Source organism: Sapajus apella, unplaced genomic scaffold (assembly GCF_009761245.1).
Source record: "Sapajus apella isolate SASKATOON/1434 unplaced genomic scaffold, GSC_monkey_1.0 scaffold135, whole genome shotgun sequence".
In the NCBI taxonomy this organism is placed as follows: Eukaryota; Metazoa; Chordata; class Mammalia; order Primates; family Cebidae; genus Sapajus; species Sapajus apella.
This window is the reverse complement of record NW_022437075.1, coordinates 1,235,659-1,252,660: the sequence shown is the minus strand read 5'-3', so window position 1 is coordinate 1,252,660 and position 17,002 is coordinate 1,235,659. Positions and strand designations below refer to the sequence as shown.

General features: G+C 43.1%; 1 protein-coding gene and 1 pseudogene across 1 annotated transcript; one reads left to right on the top strand and one right to left on the bottom strand.

Annotated features, from left to right (window-relative positions):
- Positions 1 to 1,902: 1,902 nt before the first annotated feature.
- Positions 1,903 to 5,191, bottom strand: LOC116539954 (annotated as a pseudogene).
- Positions 5,184 to 16,739, top strand: ZNF548 (zinc finger protein 548). The gene is given in 5 exon segments (XM_032263225.1): positions 5,184 to 5,411; positions 9,105 to 9,115; positions 9,117 to 9,138; positions 12,735 to 12,861; positions 14,078 to 16,739. Coding segments are annotated over 5 exon segments (1,635 nt in total). The 5' UTR covers positions 5,184 to 5,396; the 3' UTR covers positions 15,538 to 16,739.
- The last annotated feature ends 263 nt before the right edge of the window (positions 16,740 to 17,002 follow it).

Below are 17,002 nucleotides of genomic sequence, written 5' to 3'. Positions count from 1 at the left end.
ATTGGAGAAAACATTGGATATTATAATGTCACATCTGGGTCAGTTAGTCTACCATTTCATGTCCAAACTCATAACTAATTATAAACAGAGATTAAACCATTGAAAGCTTGCAAACTTTTAAATTATATTCATATAATTAAAATAAAATTTATATTCAATTAAGAATAAATTGATTTTGATATCTTAAGGGAAAAAAGTGATGTTCGTCTTCGTTTGCAGGGCAGAGCTGTAGTTGTCACTCCCCTCAAATAAAGCCAAAGCTGATGTTATATGAGCTTTTTTTTTTGAGACGGAGTCTCATTCTGTCACCCTGGCTGGAGTGCAGTAGTGCGATCTTGGTTCACTGCAACCTCCACTTTCCAGGTTCAAGTGATTCTCCTGCCTCAGCCTCCCAAGTAGCTGGGATTGACAGGCATGGGCCACCATGCCTGGCTAATTTTGTATTTTTAGTAGAGAAGGGGTTTCACCATGTCGGTCAGGCTGGTGTACGAACTCCTGACCCCATGATCCGCCTGCGTTGGCATCCCAGAGTGCTGGGATTACAGGCATTAGCCACCCCACCATCCTATTATATGAGCATTTAGGAAGTCTGGACTTCAGGGATTGAGGATTTTCAGAAGCAGCAGAATTGAGAGATTGATGGACATTCAGGCGTGTTAGTTTAACTGTCAACTATTTACCAGTTGGCTTTAATAAACAGGATTACTCACAGGAGGCACTTGCTGATTAATTGTTGTCTAGCAACCTGGGGCTGCCACTGATTGGCTGTCTTTAGTACTGGGCCTTACTCCCATTGGAAGAATTTTATAAGCTTGGCCTAACAATGATTTGCTAAGTTTCAGGTTAATTACTAGGGTGAAGCTATTGCTGACTAGCTGACTTTTAAAACATAGGTACTCATCCCAAGTTATCTCTAATTAATGGTGGTTTCTTGTTCAGGACTATGTATTTGGGGCAGAGAGAAATTTTTTCCTTACTTGAACATAAAAAACCCAGCAACTCAATTCTCATTCCCCATTTTTGGTTTCTCAACAGCCAGAATTTGTAAGAAATCATATGCAATAGTTTGGATGTTTGTCTCTTCCAAACCTCATCTTGAAATTTAATTTCCATTGTTTGAGGTGGGGCCTAATGGGAGGTGTTTCAGTCATGGGGGTAGATCCTACATCAATAATACTCCCACTTGAGGATGGGTGAATTCTCACTGTTAGTTCCCAAGAAAGCTGGTTGTTAAGAGGAGACTGAAACTCTCCCCACCCACTATCCTCCTCTCTTGCAATATGATTTCTAGTCAATACCTCTCTTGCTGGTCTTGCCATTAACAACTCTTTTGTTTTCCACCATGAATAGAAGCTGCTGAAGACCCTCACAGAGGCAGATGCCCAATTTTAAACTTTCCAGACATCAAAATTTTGAGCCAAATAAACACTTTTTTCTTTCTAAATTACCGAGCTTCAGGTATTCATGTATAGCAATACTAATTGGACTAAGACATCATAAGTATTACCTACATATTTGTTTGTGAGGATATGGTTTTCAACTAGTGTTGCCAATAAGTAATTTAATGACCAGTTACAGTCTGAGAAAAATGTATCTCCCACTGGTGATTCTTTATAATGTATTACAACCAGCTGATATGTAGGATATGTAAGCCATTCTGATAAGTCAATACAAGATTCAGGAAAAATCATTAAATACAGGTCATATCCTTTTTTGTTGTTGTTATTTAGTCTTTATTTCATAATCATAAGAAGCTTAACTCTGCAATCCAGCTAGGCATGGAAGGGAACGAGGAAATCATGGAACCCAAAGGGAACTGCAGTGAGAGCACAGATTCTAGGATATTGTGAGCAAATGGGTTGGAGGGGTGCTCTCCTGAGCTACAGAAGGAATGGTCTGGTAGTTAAGATAAAAACACAAGCCAAACTTATTAGAGCTGTCCACAGTCAGCAATGGTGATCTTCTTGCTGGTCTTGCCATTCCTGGACCCAAATGCTTCATGGCCTCCACAACATTCATGCCTTCTTTCACCTTGCCAAAGACCACATGCTTGCCATCCAACCACTCAGTCTTGGCAGTGCAAATGAAAAACTGGGAACTGTTTGTGTTGGGTCCAGCATTTGCCATGGACAAGATGTCGGGACCTGTATGCTTTAGGATGAAGTTCTCATCATCAAATTTCTCCCCATAGATGGACTTGCCACCAGTGCTACTATGGCATGTGATGTCACCACCTTGACACATAAACCCTGGAATAATTCTGTGAAAGCAGAAACCCTTATAACCAAATCCTTTCTCTCCAGTGCTCAGAGCATGAAAGTTTTCTGCTGTCTTTGGAAACTTGTCTGCAAACAGCTTGAAGGAGACATGGCCCAAGGGCTCACCGTCAACAGCAATGTCAAAGAACACAGTGGGGTTGACCATGGCTGATACTATAAGGCTCCAGGCGGCAGCGGCATCTGCAAAGCCAAGGTCATATTCTTGAACTGTGCCCTGCTCTTAATTCATAATTAGCAATGACACAGAGAGGTCACTGCCATCAAAAGAAAAGACTAATGTTACAGTTGCCCCAAGAGGCACTGCACACCACACAAGTCACAAGAAACCTTATTACAAACAGAGACCAGAAAGCAGAAAAAGAAAAGAAAGTAACTGGGACTATATGTTTATAACTAAAGTGGCAAAGAATGATGCAGTAGATATCGCCAATGGGCAGGAAGGAAAAACACATTTCAGTGTTTGTGCTTGGGGTTTTTTAAATTATACTTTTAGTTCTGGGGTACATGTGCAGGTTTGTTACATAGTTATACACATGCCATGGTGGTTTGCTGCATCCATCCCCCTGCCACACATCATCTACATTAGGTATTTCTCCTAATGTTACCCCTCCCCAATCCCCCCAACCCCCTGCTATCCCTCCCCTAGCCCCCCCGCCCCCCATCCTTGGTGTGTGATGTTCCCCTCATCCTTCCCTGTGTCCATGTGTTCTCATTGTTCAACACCCATTTATGAATGAGAACATACGGTGTTTGGTTTTCTGTTCTTGTGTCAGTTTGCTGAGAATGATGATTTCTAGCTTCATCCATGTCCCTGCAAAGGACATGAACTCATCCTTTTTTTAAAATCTTCTAAGGAATCCAGAAGCAGAACTCATCCTTTTTATGGCTGCATAGTATTCCATGGTGTATATGTACAATATTTTCTTATCCAGACTATCATTGATGGGCATTTGGGTTCCAAGTCTTTGCTATTGTAAACAGTGCCACAATAAATATACATGTGCATGTGTCTTTATAATAGAATGATGGGGATTTTATATAGAGTTTCATGCACTTGAGTAAGTGACTTGCAAGAAAAAAGTAAACAACTTAGGTTCTATTAGTTTGACTCTGTGATTAACGAATATCAAACAGACAAATACAGAATCTAAGAAAACACAGAACAGTCCTGTATACACATAGCAGCTGGGAAACCTATTCCGAGTGTGTCCCATGCACCTACCATTGATCTGAAACCCAGTCCATATGTGCTTATTGAACATTTACTAGAGAAGTAAATACACATCATCACACAGCTTCTCTATTCATTTTTATCTGTGGCAAGTCTTTCACTTTATCATCTGTACTTATCCCTCTAAGCAGTTAATAAGCAATGGTTTCAAGTATGTGAAAATAATTCAAGTCCCTGTGCAAAACACGGTTGTAAACACAGGTGCAATTTTAAATCATTTCTGAGAAAGAAGATAACATCATGGAATTCCACACCTTTTCTTGAGTATAAGATGTGTATATGCTTCAATTATGAAAATGGTAGACAGTGTCCTGTCTGGAAATGGCCATGTGTCAGTTGCTCTTGAGAAATAAAAATAAAATTCGGAGCACCCCCTAACTGACTGAATGGATGCCCTCTTGGCCATGAGAACCCTAGAGTAACTTTGGAAGCTGAACTCACCACTATATAGGAATAGGAAATCAGACACAACCGCATTATATCCTGTACCTCACTACAGTCACTAGGTTTTCTTCCTTAAGGGTTAAATAGAAATCAGCCTTTTCAGAAGACTACTAGCTTATCTTTCAAGGTACAGAACAAAGAGAAGATGAGATTATCTATTCCTTCATCCTTCCCTGAAACATCTGCTTTTTCTGTTCCTTTTTCCTCTCACATGTTCACTCTATCGTATGTAAAATGTAGATTTACGGGGCACTAACTGAAGTGTCACATGTATGTAATCATTTGTCTCACTGCCAACCCCTCGTCATTTTTAAGGAAAATGTATAATAAATACTAAACCTCCTAAGAACCTCTATGAAAAAATCAGCCACAGACACTTCTGTGACTTACATTTTCTGGATGTGCCCTTAGGCTGGTCCAATAAATCTCCATGATTTGTGACTTATGTCTCAATCACTTATTTTGGCTGTCACTCTTATTTTCAGATAAGATTGTGATTCTTCAAATAAATGGAAAATAGATATGAGTAAGTATTATTAGAATAAAAGCATTGCACCCTTGGTAGGAACACAATCACTGACTCTAACAGTCAGGTAAGATGTCTTCTCTTTGATCCAGAGATATAGCTTCACCCTTTCAGTATACTTCAGTGTCTCCTGCCATCCTTCCTACAAATTTCAGTCCATAGCACTGTGTAGTGTTCCTTTCTTCTTCTGGACAAAATATGTTGAAGCTTACTAAACAGACTCAAAAGCGTAACTGTATGTGTATTTAAAAAGCAACAATATGGCTGACAGGCATGAGTAGAGACAGAATGCCTTTTTGGTATGGTGTGTCTCTTTGGACAGGTAGTCATTGGAATTAGCTGTGCTTAATAGAGTCTTAAAAAACAAGTTGCTAACATTTCTGTAAATATCCTACACTATAGTCCAAGAAAATATCCGTATGCCACCTTTAAGAGCAAGCCAAGCCCCGTCCTGTCTTTGGAGTCGGGGACTCTGTTTCCCAGCTCGCCTTACAATGCCACCGGGTCTTTATCTGCCATTTAAGGACTGACCAACGCTCTAAGACAAGTCAGGAAGCAGTGTCAAAACTTCATAACCCAGAAAACACTGCAGCTCCTGGCGGCGCGACTTACCCAATGAAGGCTTAGAATGGGACATTTGCGTGCGTGCGTGCGTACTGTCGGAGGGCGGGACTTCCGCCGTCCTCCTGGAGGTGGTCGTTTTGGTTCTCTCTGGTGTTTTCACTAGCCACGGCCTATGGCGCTCTCTGACGTCACCGAAGTGACGGAGCGAAAAAGCGCGAGAAACGGCTTGGTTCCCACCCTGCAGAGAGGGGAGTGACATTCAGCTGACAAGGACTGGGGACATCGCGTCCTTGTCTTGCCTTTGTCGCCCCCGCCCCGCTCTTTCCTGGCTGGGCTGGCGGACGCCTTGCCGATGAACCTGACTGAGGTGGGTGTCCTGTCCCAGCTCCCACTGCCCAACTCTTCCTCCCAGTGCTGAAGCCCCCCAGAGCGGGCCCTGCAGGTCAGGCCCCTTGTCCCGAAGAGGGGGGCGTTCCTGTGTGGGGCCCCAGTATCAGCCTGGTTGATGCAGTCTCAGAGCTCCCGTCGAGGACCTCAGGTTCAGGGAATGGAGGCGCTGCCGAATGGGCTGTGTCGGGGCGCCGCGAGTGTGTGTTGTTTCTGCGGGAAAGAAAGTTTTAGGAAATCTCACTTGGAATGGCAACCTGAGCAGCTAGTAACCATGGAAGGTTGTCAAGGGAGGGACAGTGGAGGGGGCACATCCAGAGTTAGAAGTTTCAAGTTAGGAAAAACAGGTTGAGAAGGGACCCAGGGAGACCGGCGAAAAAGCCGTAAGGCCATTGCAGTAGACCCAGGGAAGTTATGGTTGGGGCTGGACCAGTGACAGTAGAGGGAGATGTGATGGGATTCTTCATAGGCCTGAAAGATAGGGCCGGTAGGTTTTCCTGGTGCTTCAGTTGTCTGGACAAAGGCAGTGAAGAACCATTTCAAGTGTTGGTTTTGTTTTTTGTTTTCTGTTTGAACGTTTGAAAGGATGGAATTGGGGAAGTCTGCACAAAAAGCAGATTTCCGGGAGAAGATCACAGGTTGGATTTTGGACATGGCGATTCTCAAATGTCTCAAGATGGATATGTCACACAGGCAGGAAGTCATAAAGGTGTGAAGTCTGAGGAAGGGGGTTAGGTTGGAGATATCAAAGGGATGGAGGGCGTGCGCTGGGCCAGAGCATGGTCTGAGGATCAGATTGACTAGGGAGGTCTCTGTTTTTGTTCTTTGTTGTTTTGTTGCTGTTGTTTGTTTTTGTGTAAATTTAAGGAGTCAGGTGCAGTTTTGTTATCTGGATTTATTGCGTAGTGGTGAAGTCAGGGTTTTTAATGTATCCATCGCCTGAATAATGTACATTGTACCCATTAAATAATTTCTCATCACTCATCTTCTTCTCAGCCTTCCACTTGTTTGGAGTCTCCAATGTCTGTCGTTCCACACTCTGTGTCCATGTATTCACATTATTTAGCTCCCATTTATAAGTGAGAACATGTAGTATTTGACTTTCTGTTTTTGAGTTCTTTCATTTAATAAAGGCCCCCAGTTCCATCTACATTGCTGCAAAAGACAGAGTTTCGTTTTTTGTTTTTTGTGTGTGTGTGACCCAGGAATACTATCTTGTGTATATATAGACCACATTTTCTTTATGTAGTCATACATTAATGGACACTTAGGTTGATTCCCTATCTTTGCTATTGTGAATAGTTCTGTGATAAAAAGACATGTATGTTTTTTATGTAATGATTTCCTTTGGTTAGATGCCCAGTAGTGGTATTGCTGGATTTAATGTTAGTTCCGTTTTCAGTTATTTGAAAAATCTTCATACTGTTTTCCATTGAGGTTGTACTTATTTATATTCTCACCAAGTGTGTAAGCTTTTTCTTTTCCCCATATTCGGAGCAACATCAGTTATTTTTTGACATTTTAATGATAGCCATTCTGACCAGTATAAGGAGATACTGTGGTTTTAATTTGAATTTGTCTGATGATTAATGATGTTGAGCATTTTCTTTCTTATTTTTTTGAGCTGGAGTTTCGCTCTTGTTACCCAGGCTGGAGTGCAATGGCGCAATCTCGGCTCACCGCAACCTCCACCTCCTGGGTTCAAGCAATTCTCCTGCCTCAGCCTCCCGAGTAGCTGGGACTACAGGCGTGCGCCACCACACCCAGCCAATTTTTGTATTTTTGGTAGAGATGGGGTTTTACCATGTAGACCAGGATGGTCTCGATCGCTTGACCTCGTGATCCACCCGCCTTGGTCTCCCAAAGTGCTGGGATTATAGGCATGAGCCACCGCGCCTGGCCCTGTTGAGCATTTTTTATATGCCTGTTTGCCATTTATATGTCTTCTTTTGAAAAATGTCTATTCATGTCCTGTGCTTACTGTTAATGACATTTTATTGTTTTGTTATGTTTTGTTTGTTTGTTGTTGAGTTATTTGTAAATTCTGGATATTAGTACCCTGTCAGATATATAGTTTGCAAATATTTTGTCCCATTTTTCAGGTTGTGCGTTCACTTGGTTGATTATTCTTTTTGCTATGCAGAAGCTATTTAGTTTAATTAGGTCCTATCTGTCTACTTCTGCTTATGTCGTTTGTGCTTTTGAAGTCTGGTTATGCATGAATTTTTTGCCTTGACAAATGTCCAGAAGGGGTTTCCCTGGGTTTTCTTTTAGTATTTTTGGTTTTGGGCCCTACATTTACATTTTTAATTCATCTTGAGTTGATTTTTGTATATGGCAAGTTAAATGGTCCAGATTCATTCTACCTCATATGGCAATCCAGTTTTCCCAGTACCTTTTATTAAAAAGAGTGTCCTTTCCCTAGTGTAGGTATTTGTTGTCTTTCTCAAAGATCAGTTGGCTGTAGGCATATGACTTTATTTCCAGTATCTTTATTCTGTTCCATTGATCTATGTGTCTGTTTCTGCAGTCAAATGCTCTACCACTGTGTTATACCCTCTATGTGTCTATTTCTACACCCTTGCCATGCTGTTTTGGTTTCTACAGACTTGTAGTGTAATTTGAAGTCAGATGGACTTAATATGAAGGAAATCTTGAGATTGTCATTTCCGATGGGCTATGTGGTGAGAGAGCAGAGGGCTGAGACTTGGGGACCAGACCATTGGTGGCTCCACAGATCCTACTCTGAAAGGCACAGACCTGCCATAACAGGAATTCTGGATTGTATCTGTAAAAAGGGAAGCCTGGCCTGGGTAAGCAGATAGCCTGGGATGGCAGCTGAGGTGTGAGGTGGTTTCGATTCTGCACCTGCAGACTTGGTTGACCCTCAGGGCCACTCTCCGTTGAACAAGAGAAATGTTATTGAGGCTGGTGGAGCAGCTGGGTTCCAGACCAGAGCACTGCTTTTTCCCCTTCGCTACGTGTAAGGGAAGAGGGGATGATCTACTGTTCCAGTCAAGGTCTTCTGACAAGCTCATTTCAGAAGATTATGTAGCAGGCAGGCCTGGTTGCAGAAGGGACCAGTACCTGACCTGTCTACTCCTCCCCTCTCTGTAACTCATTAACTTAATGATGTATAAAATAGATATTGATGTAAACCCTAATTAGACAATATCTTTCTAAGTGTGTGCAAACAGGTAGGAAGCTCATACTGAAGTCATTTCTAAAAGTGGTTCATAATTGATTTGATGTTAACTTATCTCTGTTTGCTTTCCATGGAAAAATTTAATATCACATTCTCTAAAATTTTAAGCTAAAAGCATACATGAAAATTTCAAAACCCCACTATTTCATTTGTATTAAAAACATATACAAAACCATTAATTCTTGCACTATTGTAGCTGATATGTAGTATGTGCTACTGATGTTTGATACCATTGTGAGCCCTATAAGGGGTTAGCTATTACAATCTATTTACAGATGGGAGCACTGAAGCTCAGGTGGGTCAGTTCTTTTCCATGGTCACAGAGCTGCAGCACTGAGGCCTAAGGAACTTTATTCAATGATTTGAGATTGGTTTGCTCCCAGGCAGGGCAGAGGGGGTAGTGGTCCATCTCAGCCTGTAGGATCCTTCCATGGCTGTCCATTTCTCATGGCCTTTCTCTTCCCTCAGGGTCCCCTGGCTGGCAGAAATGGACCCTGCACATGTGAGTAGAGTGTTTCCTACCACTCGATAAGACGAGTGTTATCTCGTATGTGTATGTGTGTGTGTGTGTATATAATTTTTTTTTTGAGACAAAGTTTTACTTTTGTTGCCCAGGCTGGAGAATAGCGCGATCTCGGCTCACCGCAACCTCCACCTTCCGGGTTCAAGTGATTCTCCTGCCTCAGCCTTCCCAGGTAGCTGGGATTACAGGCATGTGCCACCATGCCCGGCTCTTATGTATTTTTAGTAGAGACGGGATTTCTCCATGTTGGTCAGACTTTTCTCAAACTCCCAACCTCAGGTGATCTGCCCACCTTGGCCCCCCAAAGTGCTAGGATTACAGGCATGAGCCACCATGCCCAGCCTCCCATATGGTTTTGGCAGGTGTCAAAATCTCTTTCCCTGTCTTTTACGTCTAAAGAGTGAGTGGTTTCACCAGTTCCAGTATTATAAGTTGAGTACTGGGTTACATGGACTGGTCCCCATTTTTGAGAATTGATCAGATATGTTAGGGCCTCTTGGGCACAGGATTCAGAATGTTTCAATGCTTGGAGGAGAGACTGAGCTGGCTTTTTAGGGAACTGCAAGTGTCTGTTATATCTGGTAGGAATAGGGAACAGAGTAGGTAGTGGCTAGAGACACACCAAACATCAGACCTGGAATGACAGCCTAGGTCCTGGGTCTCTAAGGGAGGTGGTAGATGGGGAAGATTTGAAGAAGACGGCAGTGATAGGACCCTAGTTTAAGGGACTTCCTTTGACTTCTGAGTGGAGGACAGACTGTGGAATAGAGGGTAATGGCAGGGAGGTCTGAGAGGATGTTCTTGCAGCAGTCTAGGTGGATGTTGCTGATGGCTTGTCAAGAGTAGCAATGTTTTGAATTGGAGCTGCCCACATTTTATGATGTAGTGAGTGAGAGAGCTGGGGAGGTGGGATGGAAGGGGAATCAGGAGTAGCCCCATGGTTTTCGTTTGGAAGCATAGATGCTCCATTGTCTAAGATGGGGGAAGTCAAGGAATTTTCAGAGTGAGTATGAGGATTCAGTGTTTGTTCAGGTCACAGATGTCTCAGAGACTCCTGGTGGAGGAGTTCAGGTTGGAGATGTCCATACCATGGTGGCTGTCATATGGACCACAGTGAAGCCATGGATTCAGTTTAGGTGACAGCATCTCTAGGTTTTGGTGGCATGACTGTTCGAAGATAGAGAATTGGGCTGGGCGCAGTGGCTCACACCCATAATCCGACCACTTTGGGAGGCCGAGGCAGGTGGATCACCTGAGGTCAGGAGCTCAAGACCAGCCCGACCAACATTGTGGAATCCTGTCTCTACTAAAAATACAACAAAAATTATCTGGTGTGGTGGTGTGTGCCTGTAATCCCAGCTACTTGGGACGCTGAGGTAGGAGAATTGTTTGAATCTGGGAGGCAGAGGTTGCAGTGAGCCAATATCGTGCCACTGCACTCCAGACTGCGCAACAAGAGTGAAACTCTGAGTCAGAAAAAAAAAAAAAGAAGATAGAGAATTGGAATGGGGCATGAGAACAGGGTATCTTACTGGGTACCTGTGTGGTGGTGGAGGAGTCACTAGACAAATGAGGGAATGTAGTGTTAGTGGGGATGAGTATGTGTAAGACGATGGGGTATAGAAGTGAGAAAAGCTTTTGAAGCAGAGTGGACATGATAGGGTTGCTGAAGGGGATAAAAGGGTGAGGTTGAAGAGTTGCTAAGCATCAGTTGCGGTGAGATGAGGATGGGAGTTATATTAGTCCATTTCCATACTGCTATAAAGAACTACCTGAGGCTGGGCATGGTGGCTCACGCCTGTAATCCAAGCACTTTTGAGGCCAAGGCAGGTGGATTGCCTGAGGTCGGCAGTTCAAGACCAGCCTGACCAACATGGTTAAACCCCATCTTAAAAAAAAAAGGAAAAAAGAACTACCTGAGACTGGGTAATTTATGAAGAAAACAGATTTAGTTGCCTCACAGTTCTTCAGGCTTAACAGGAAGCATAACTGGGAGACCTCAGGAAACTTACAACCATGGTGGAAGGTGAAGGGGAAGCAAGGTACATCTCCCCATGGTGGAGCAGGAGAGAGGGAGAGAATGAAGGGGGAAGAGCCTCACACTTTTAAACAACCAGATCTCGTCAGAACTTACTATCATGGGAAAGGCAAGGGAAAAATACGCCCTCATGATCCAGTCACCTAATACCAGGTCTCTTCCTGACACATGGGGATTACAATTCAACCTGAGATTTGGGTGGGGACACAGAGCCAAATCATATCAGGAGTGAAGGTGTGGAGATCAGGGCAGCTGGGCTTGGAATGAGGTTTTGGTGGAGAGTGATTTTCCTGACTGCTTATGGGACAGAGTATGCCATGAAGCAGGAGACAGCTGAGAATATGTGAAGTCCTCACATGGTTTGGGCAGCTGACAGTAAAGTGAGAAATAGGGCCATGTGGGGAAACCTTCAAAGCAGGGCTTTGGGCTGCCCCTGGTGCTAGGGGACTTTAGTGTTCTGGGGCAGGACAGGGAGTGAATTAGATACTGGGCGTATTTGCCGTGCATCATCTGGTTTCCATGTGCAGAGTGGCCCGTTAGGAGGTGAAGGAAATGCCTATGGTGTGGGCTGGGAGGTTTCTGTGGAATTTACAGGAGTGTAGGAGTGAGAGATGTGATTGGAGTCCTATCTAAAGAGTGCTATGCAGGCAGGAGGAGTGTGAATGGATGGCTCCAGGCCCTGGCCCTGGTAGCTTAAGGGAGGGGGATGAGTCTGCATTTGGTTGTCTTGGGAGGCAAGATCTGAGTGACTCCATGGATACCAGCTAGCAGGAGACGATGGATATCCCCATGGGAGGCCCCCATCCTAGAGGGTACTTTTCTGCCTTGTCCTTCACCTGTTTTCTCTGTGTGCTGAACACAGTGGCCAATGGAAATGTGGAGAGAAAAGTCACTCTTGCCACCTGGATGTGGTGTCTCTTCCACATTAGGAGGGTGTGGAGACTGAGCAAGGAAAGAAGGTGTAGGGGAGAGCGATGAGATCCTGGAGAGAGAGAAATATAGCAGTGATTATACCCATAGGGTTTTAATTTATGGATGTGGGTGAGTGATGCCAGGGACAGGCCAATGACTGATAGAAGATATTTATTCCTTACATTTCCCTAAGGAGGGTGCACACCACATAACACAGGGCCACATGGTGAACGGCCAGATTTGGTCAGGAGGAAAATTGGAGTGAGGGGAAAGTTTAGTTTAACCCACAGATACTATTGAGGTTTCCATGCGAAACAAGGCAGGGCTGGGTGACAGGATAGTTTGGCTAGTTTAAGTAATTCCAGGATACCTGGGCTACTGGGACTGTCCCTACTTGTGCAGTACCTGGGTTGATTTAGAGCCCGGGAAATATTGGCTTGGTTTGAGAAAGATACAAAGATGGTTTAGAATATAGCGCAGGATGGTAGGGAAGATTAGAAACACATTTGGCTGTTATTTTGGCCCTGTGTTTAATGGATGGTAAATATAAGTAGGAAATTGAGAACTTAAGTAAATACAGCTTGAAAAGATGCTGCTCACATACTCATCTTTCCCACTTTGGCAGGACCGTGTGGTCTTTGAGGACGTGGCCATATATTTCTCCCAGGAGGAGTGGGGGCACCTTGATGAGGCTCAGAGATTGCTGTACCGCGATGTGATGCTGGAGAATTTGGCCCTTTTGTCCTCACTAGGTAAGGCCCTCACACTTGCCCAGTGTCCTGGGTTGGGTTGGGTTATCCCTTTTTACCCAAAGGCAGCTCTGTGTTTCCCACAGTGAGACCATGGGTGCTGCTGCTTTTCCCGATTTCTTGGCATATATGCTGTGGGAGGCAGGGCTGGGCTGTGTGTTCTATACCCCCTTTTTCCTCGCATCCCCATCCCTACTGCTCTGAGGCTTACAGGAAAGGGCTCAGGAGCCAGAAATGTTGAATTTGGCATAGAGACCACAGCAACCTTGTCTGTCTCAGGTCCAAACACATGAGACTACTGTTCTCTTGTCCCCTTTCTCTCACTGATATTTCTTGCTGCCTTCCTCTGCTGCTTAGAATTTCAGTCACTGTCCTGGTCACTAAGTTAGGGACTACTGAGTTGATTGTGCAGGAGGCAGGAGTCTTCTGTGAAGTTCTTATGATTATACAATGTGGGGTTTCCATGGGCTTGATCTCTCCGGGTGTGTGCTCTTTACTCTTTTTCTCTTTCTTTCCCCTAGAGAGGGCCCTAGGTGCCTGAGAGGGTAGATACTACTTCAACAATGGTATTAGAGGCTCAGGGACATGGCCCGGGTGCCTGGGATTTGGGAAGAGGGTTGATGTCACAGCTGGGGTCAAAGCACCCTTGGAACCTGTTCTGTGCTCACTATTGTTTGTTGCCAAGGCCAGTGGCCACACCTTATTTCTACCTTTTCTTCCTCATTATCATTTTTAGTATGCTTGCTGGCCGCTGCACCTCCAGTGCCCCACAGTCTATACTTCTGGGGCCACCACCCCTCACCCATTCTTTTCCACTGCTCCCTTTGAATGCCTATCAATGCATGACCTGTATTTAAGGTGGTGTAAGGTCTGCATGTATCCCTGAACACTAGCTTCTCTGTCAGTCTGATCTCTGGGTTTGGAGAAAATGTCCTATACACTGCTTACCAGTCTCCTGCAACCATGCCCTTTTGATAGCTGTTTGCAGAGGAGTGAGTGGGAGATCCTGCCTTTTCTTTCTGTTCCATACCCCTCCCTTGTATGCTTACCATCATCAGGACTCTCCCATTATGTGGGCCCTTACTAGGCCCAGCCCTGCATAGTGGACCCTCTTCTCACTGGCCTTAATGTCCATTGTGTGCCTGAGAGACATTTGTGATGGAGCTGCTTCATCCCACCAAAGTCAACATGCACTTCACCAACATTTCTATTCTGACAGGTTGTTGGCATGGAGCTGAGGATGAGGTGGCACCTTCACAGCAAGGTTTTTCTGCAGGAGTGTCAGAGGTTACAACTTCAAATTCCTGTATGATCACCCAGAAGATCCACCCTAGTGAGACGTGTGGCCCACCCTTGAAAGACACTCTGTGCCTGGTTGAGCACAATGGAATTCATCCTGAGCAAGACATATATATTTGTGAGGCAGAGCTTTTTCCGTGCCCAGAGCAGCAAATTGGAGAGAATCTTTCCAGAGGGGACAATTGGATACCTTCATTTGGGAAGAACCACAGAATTCACATGGCAGAGGAGATCTTCACATTCATGGAGGGTTGGAAGGACTTACCAGCCACCTCATGCCTTCTCCAGCAACAGGCCCCTCAAAGCGAGTGGAAGCCATACAGGGACACAGAGGACAGAGAAGACTTTCAGACTGGACAAAAAGATTACAAATGTAGTGAATGTGGGAAAACCTTCACCTACAGATATTCACTTGTTGAGCACCAGAAAATCCACACGGGAGAAAGATCTTATGAATGTAACAAATGTGGGAAATTTTTTAAGTACAGTGCCAATTTCATGAAACATCAGACAGTTCACACTAGTGAAAGGACTTATGAGTGCAGAGAATGTGGAAAATCATTTATGTACAACTACCGACTCATGAGACATAAGAGAGTTCACACTGGAGAAAGGCCTTATGAGTGTAACACATGTGGGAAATTCTTTCGGTACAGCTCCACATTCGTTAGACATCAGAGAGTTCACACTGGAGAAAGGCCATATGAGTGCAGGGAATGTGGGAAATTCTTTATGGACAGCTCCACACTCATTAAACATCAGAGAGTTCACACTGGAGAAAGACCTTATAAGTGCAATGATTGTGGGAAATTTTTTAGGTATATCTCCACACTCATTAGACATCAGAGAATTCACACTGGAGAAAGGCCTTATGAGTGCAGTGTGTGTGGGGAATTGTTTAGGTACAACTCCAGCCTCGTTAAACATTGGAGAAATCACACTGGAGAGAGGCCTTATAAATGTAGTGAATGTGGGAAATCATTTAGGTACCACTGCAGACTCATTAGACACCAGAGAGTCCACACGGGAGAAAGGCCTTATGAGTGCAGCGAATGTGGGAAATTCTTTCGTTACAACTCCAACCTCATTAAACATTGGAGAAATCACACTGGAGAAAGGCCTTATGAGTGCAGAGAGTGTGGTAAAGCCTTTAGCCACAAGCATATACTTGTTGAGCACGAGAAAATCCACAGTGGAGAAAGACCTTATGAGTGTAGCGAATGCCAGAAGGCCTTTATTAGAAAATCTCACCTGGTTCATCACCAGAAAATCCACAGTGAAGAGAGGCTTATGTGCTCCATGAATGTGGGGAATTCTTCAGCTGCAACTCCAACCTCATTAAACATCAGAGATTTCACAATGGAGAAAGTTTACCATTGACCATTGTAATTGGGTAGTAATGTTACATAAATTCCACCTTTTTATGTAACTAATCTCCAGAACATTTTTCCTCTTGCAAAAAAAGTAAAATGCTGTATCTATTAGAAACAACTCATTCCCCTTTCCTACTGTCCCCAGAAATGTCTCAACTATATGTCTATACTCTGTATCTATGAATTTGATATCTATTGGTACCTCATATAGGTGGATTCATACAGTATTTGTCTTTTGAGACTGGCTTATTTCACTTAGGATAAGGTCTTCATGGTTCACCCATGTTGTATAATGTGTCAGAATATCCTTCCTTTTTAGGTGAAATAATATTCTATGGTATGTATATACTCCTTTTATTTATCCATCTGTTAATGGATGCTTGGGTTACTTTCATCTTTTGAAATAATGCTGCTATGAAGATGAGTATACAAGTGTCTATTCAAGATTCTACTTTTGATTCTTGTTGGGTTTATACTCCAAAATGGTGGTGCTGGATCTTACAGAATTTCTATTTTTAATATTTTTGAGAAAACTTATTCCATAGTACCTGTGGCATTTTACATTCCCACTAGCAGTGCACAAGGATTACAATCTATATACATCCTCACCAACATTGTTCATTTTCTATTTCTGTTCTTTGGGATTTTTTGTTGTGCCTTTTGTTTTGGATAGCAGGTATCCTTTTGGATGCGAGGTGGAATCTCAGTGTCTTTCATTTTTATTTTGTGAATGATTAATGATGTTGATCATCTTTTCATGTGCTTGTTAGGCATTTGTGTATCTCGAAAAATATTCAAGTCTTTTTTTTTTTTTTTTTTTTCATTTTAATGGGATTATTTGCTTTTTGTTTTTGAGTTATAGAAATTCTTTATATATTCTGGATATTAACTCCTTAACAAATATATGCTTTTTACATATTACCTCCCAGTCCATAGGTTGTTTTTTTGCTCTGTTGATTGTGTCCTTTGATGAAAGTTTAAATTTTGATGTACTTTTGACTCTGTGTCTTTGGCTTCTGTATTCATGCATCAAACCAACCACAGATCAAAAGTATTTGGAGCATCCATGGATTGTACTGATCATTAATCACAAATATTCAGAAAACAAAAAGGGTAGTTGCATCTGTACTAAACATGAACAGACATTTTTTCTTGTCATTATTCCCTAAATCATATAGTATAATAAATATTTACATAGCATTTACATTGTATTCGGTGTTATAAATAACCTAGAGATAATCTAAAGTATTACATGGGAAGATGTGTGTAGGTTATATGCAAACACTGTGCATATATGTGAGGAACCTCTTGAGCATCAGATGATTTTGGTATCCACAGGGGTCCTGGAATCAGTCCCCCACAGACTCCAAGGGGTGACTGTAATCCAGTTTACCTATATTTACCTCTGTTACCTGGGCTTTTGATGTTATATATATTAAAAAACAAAAAACAAAAAAAACAGCATCAAATCC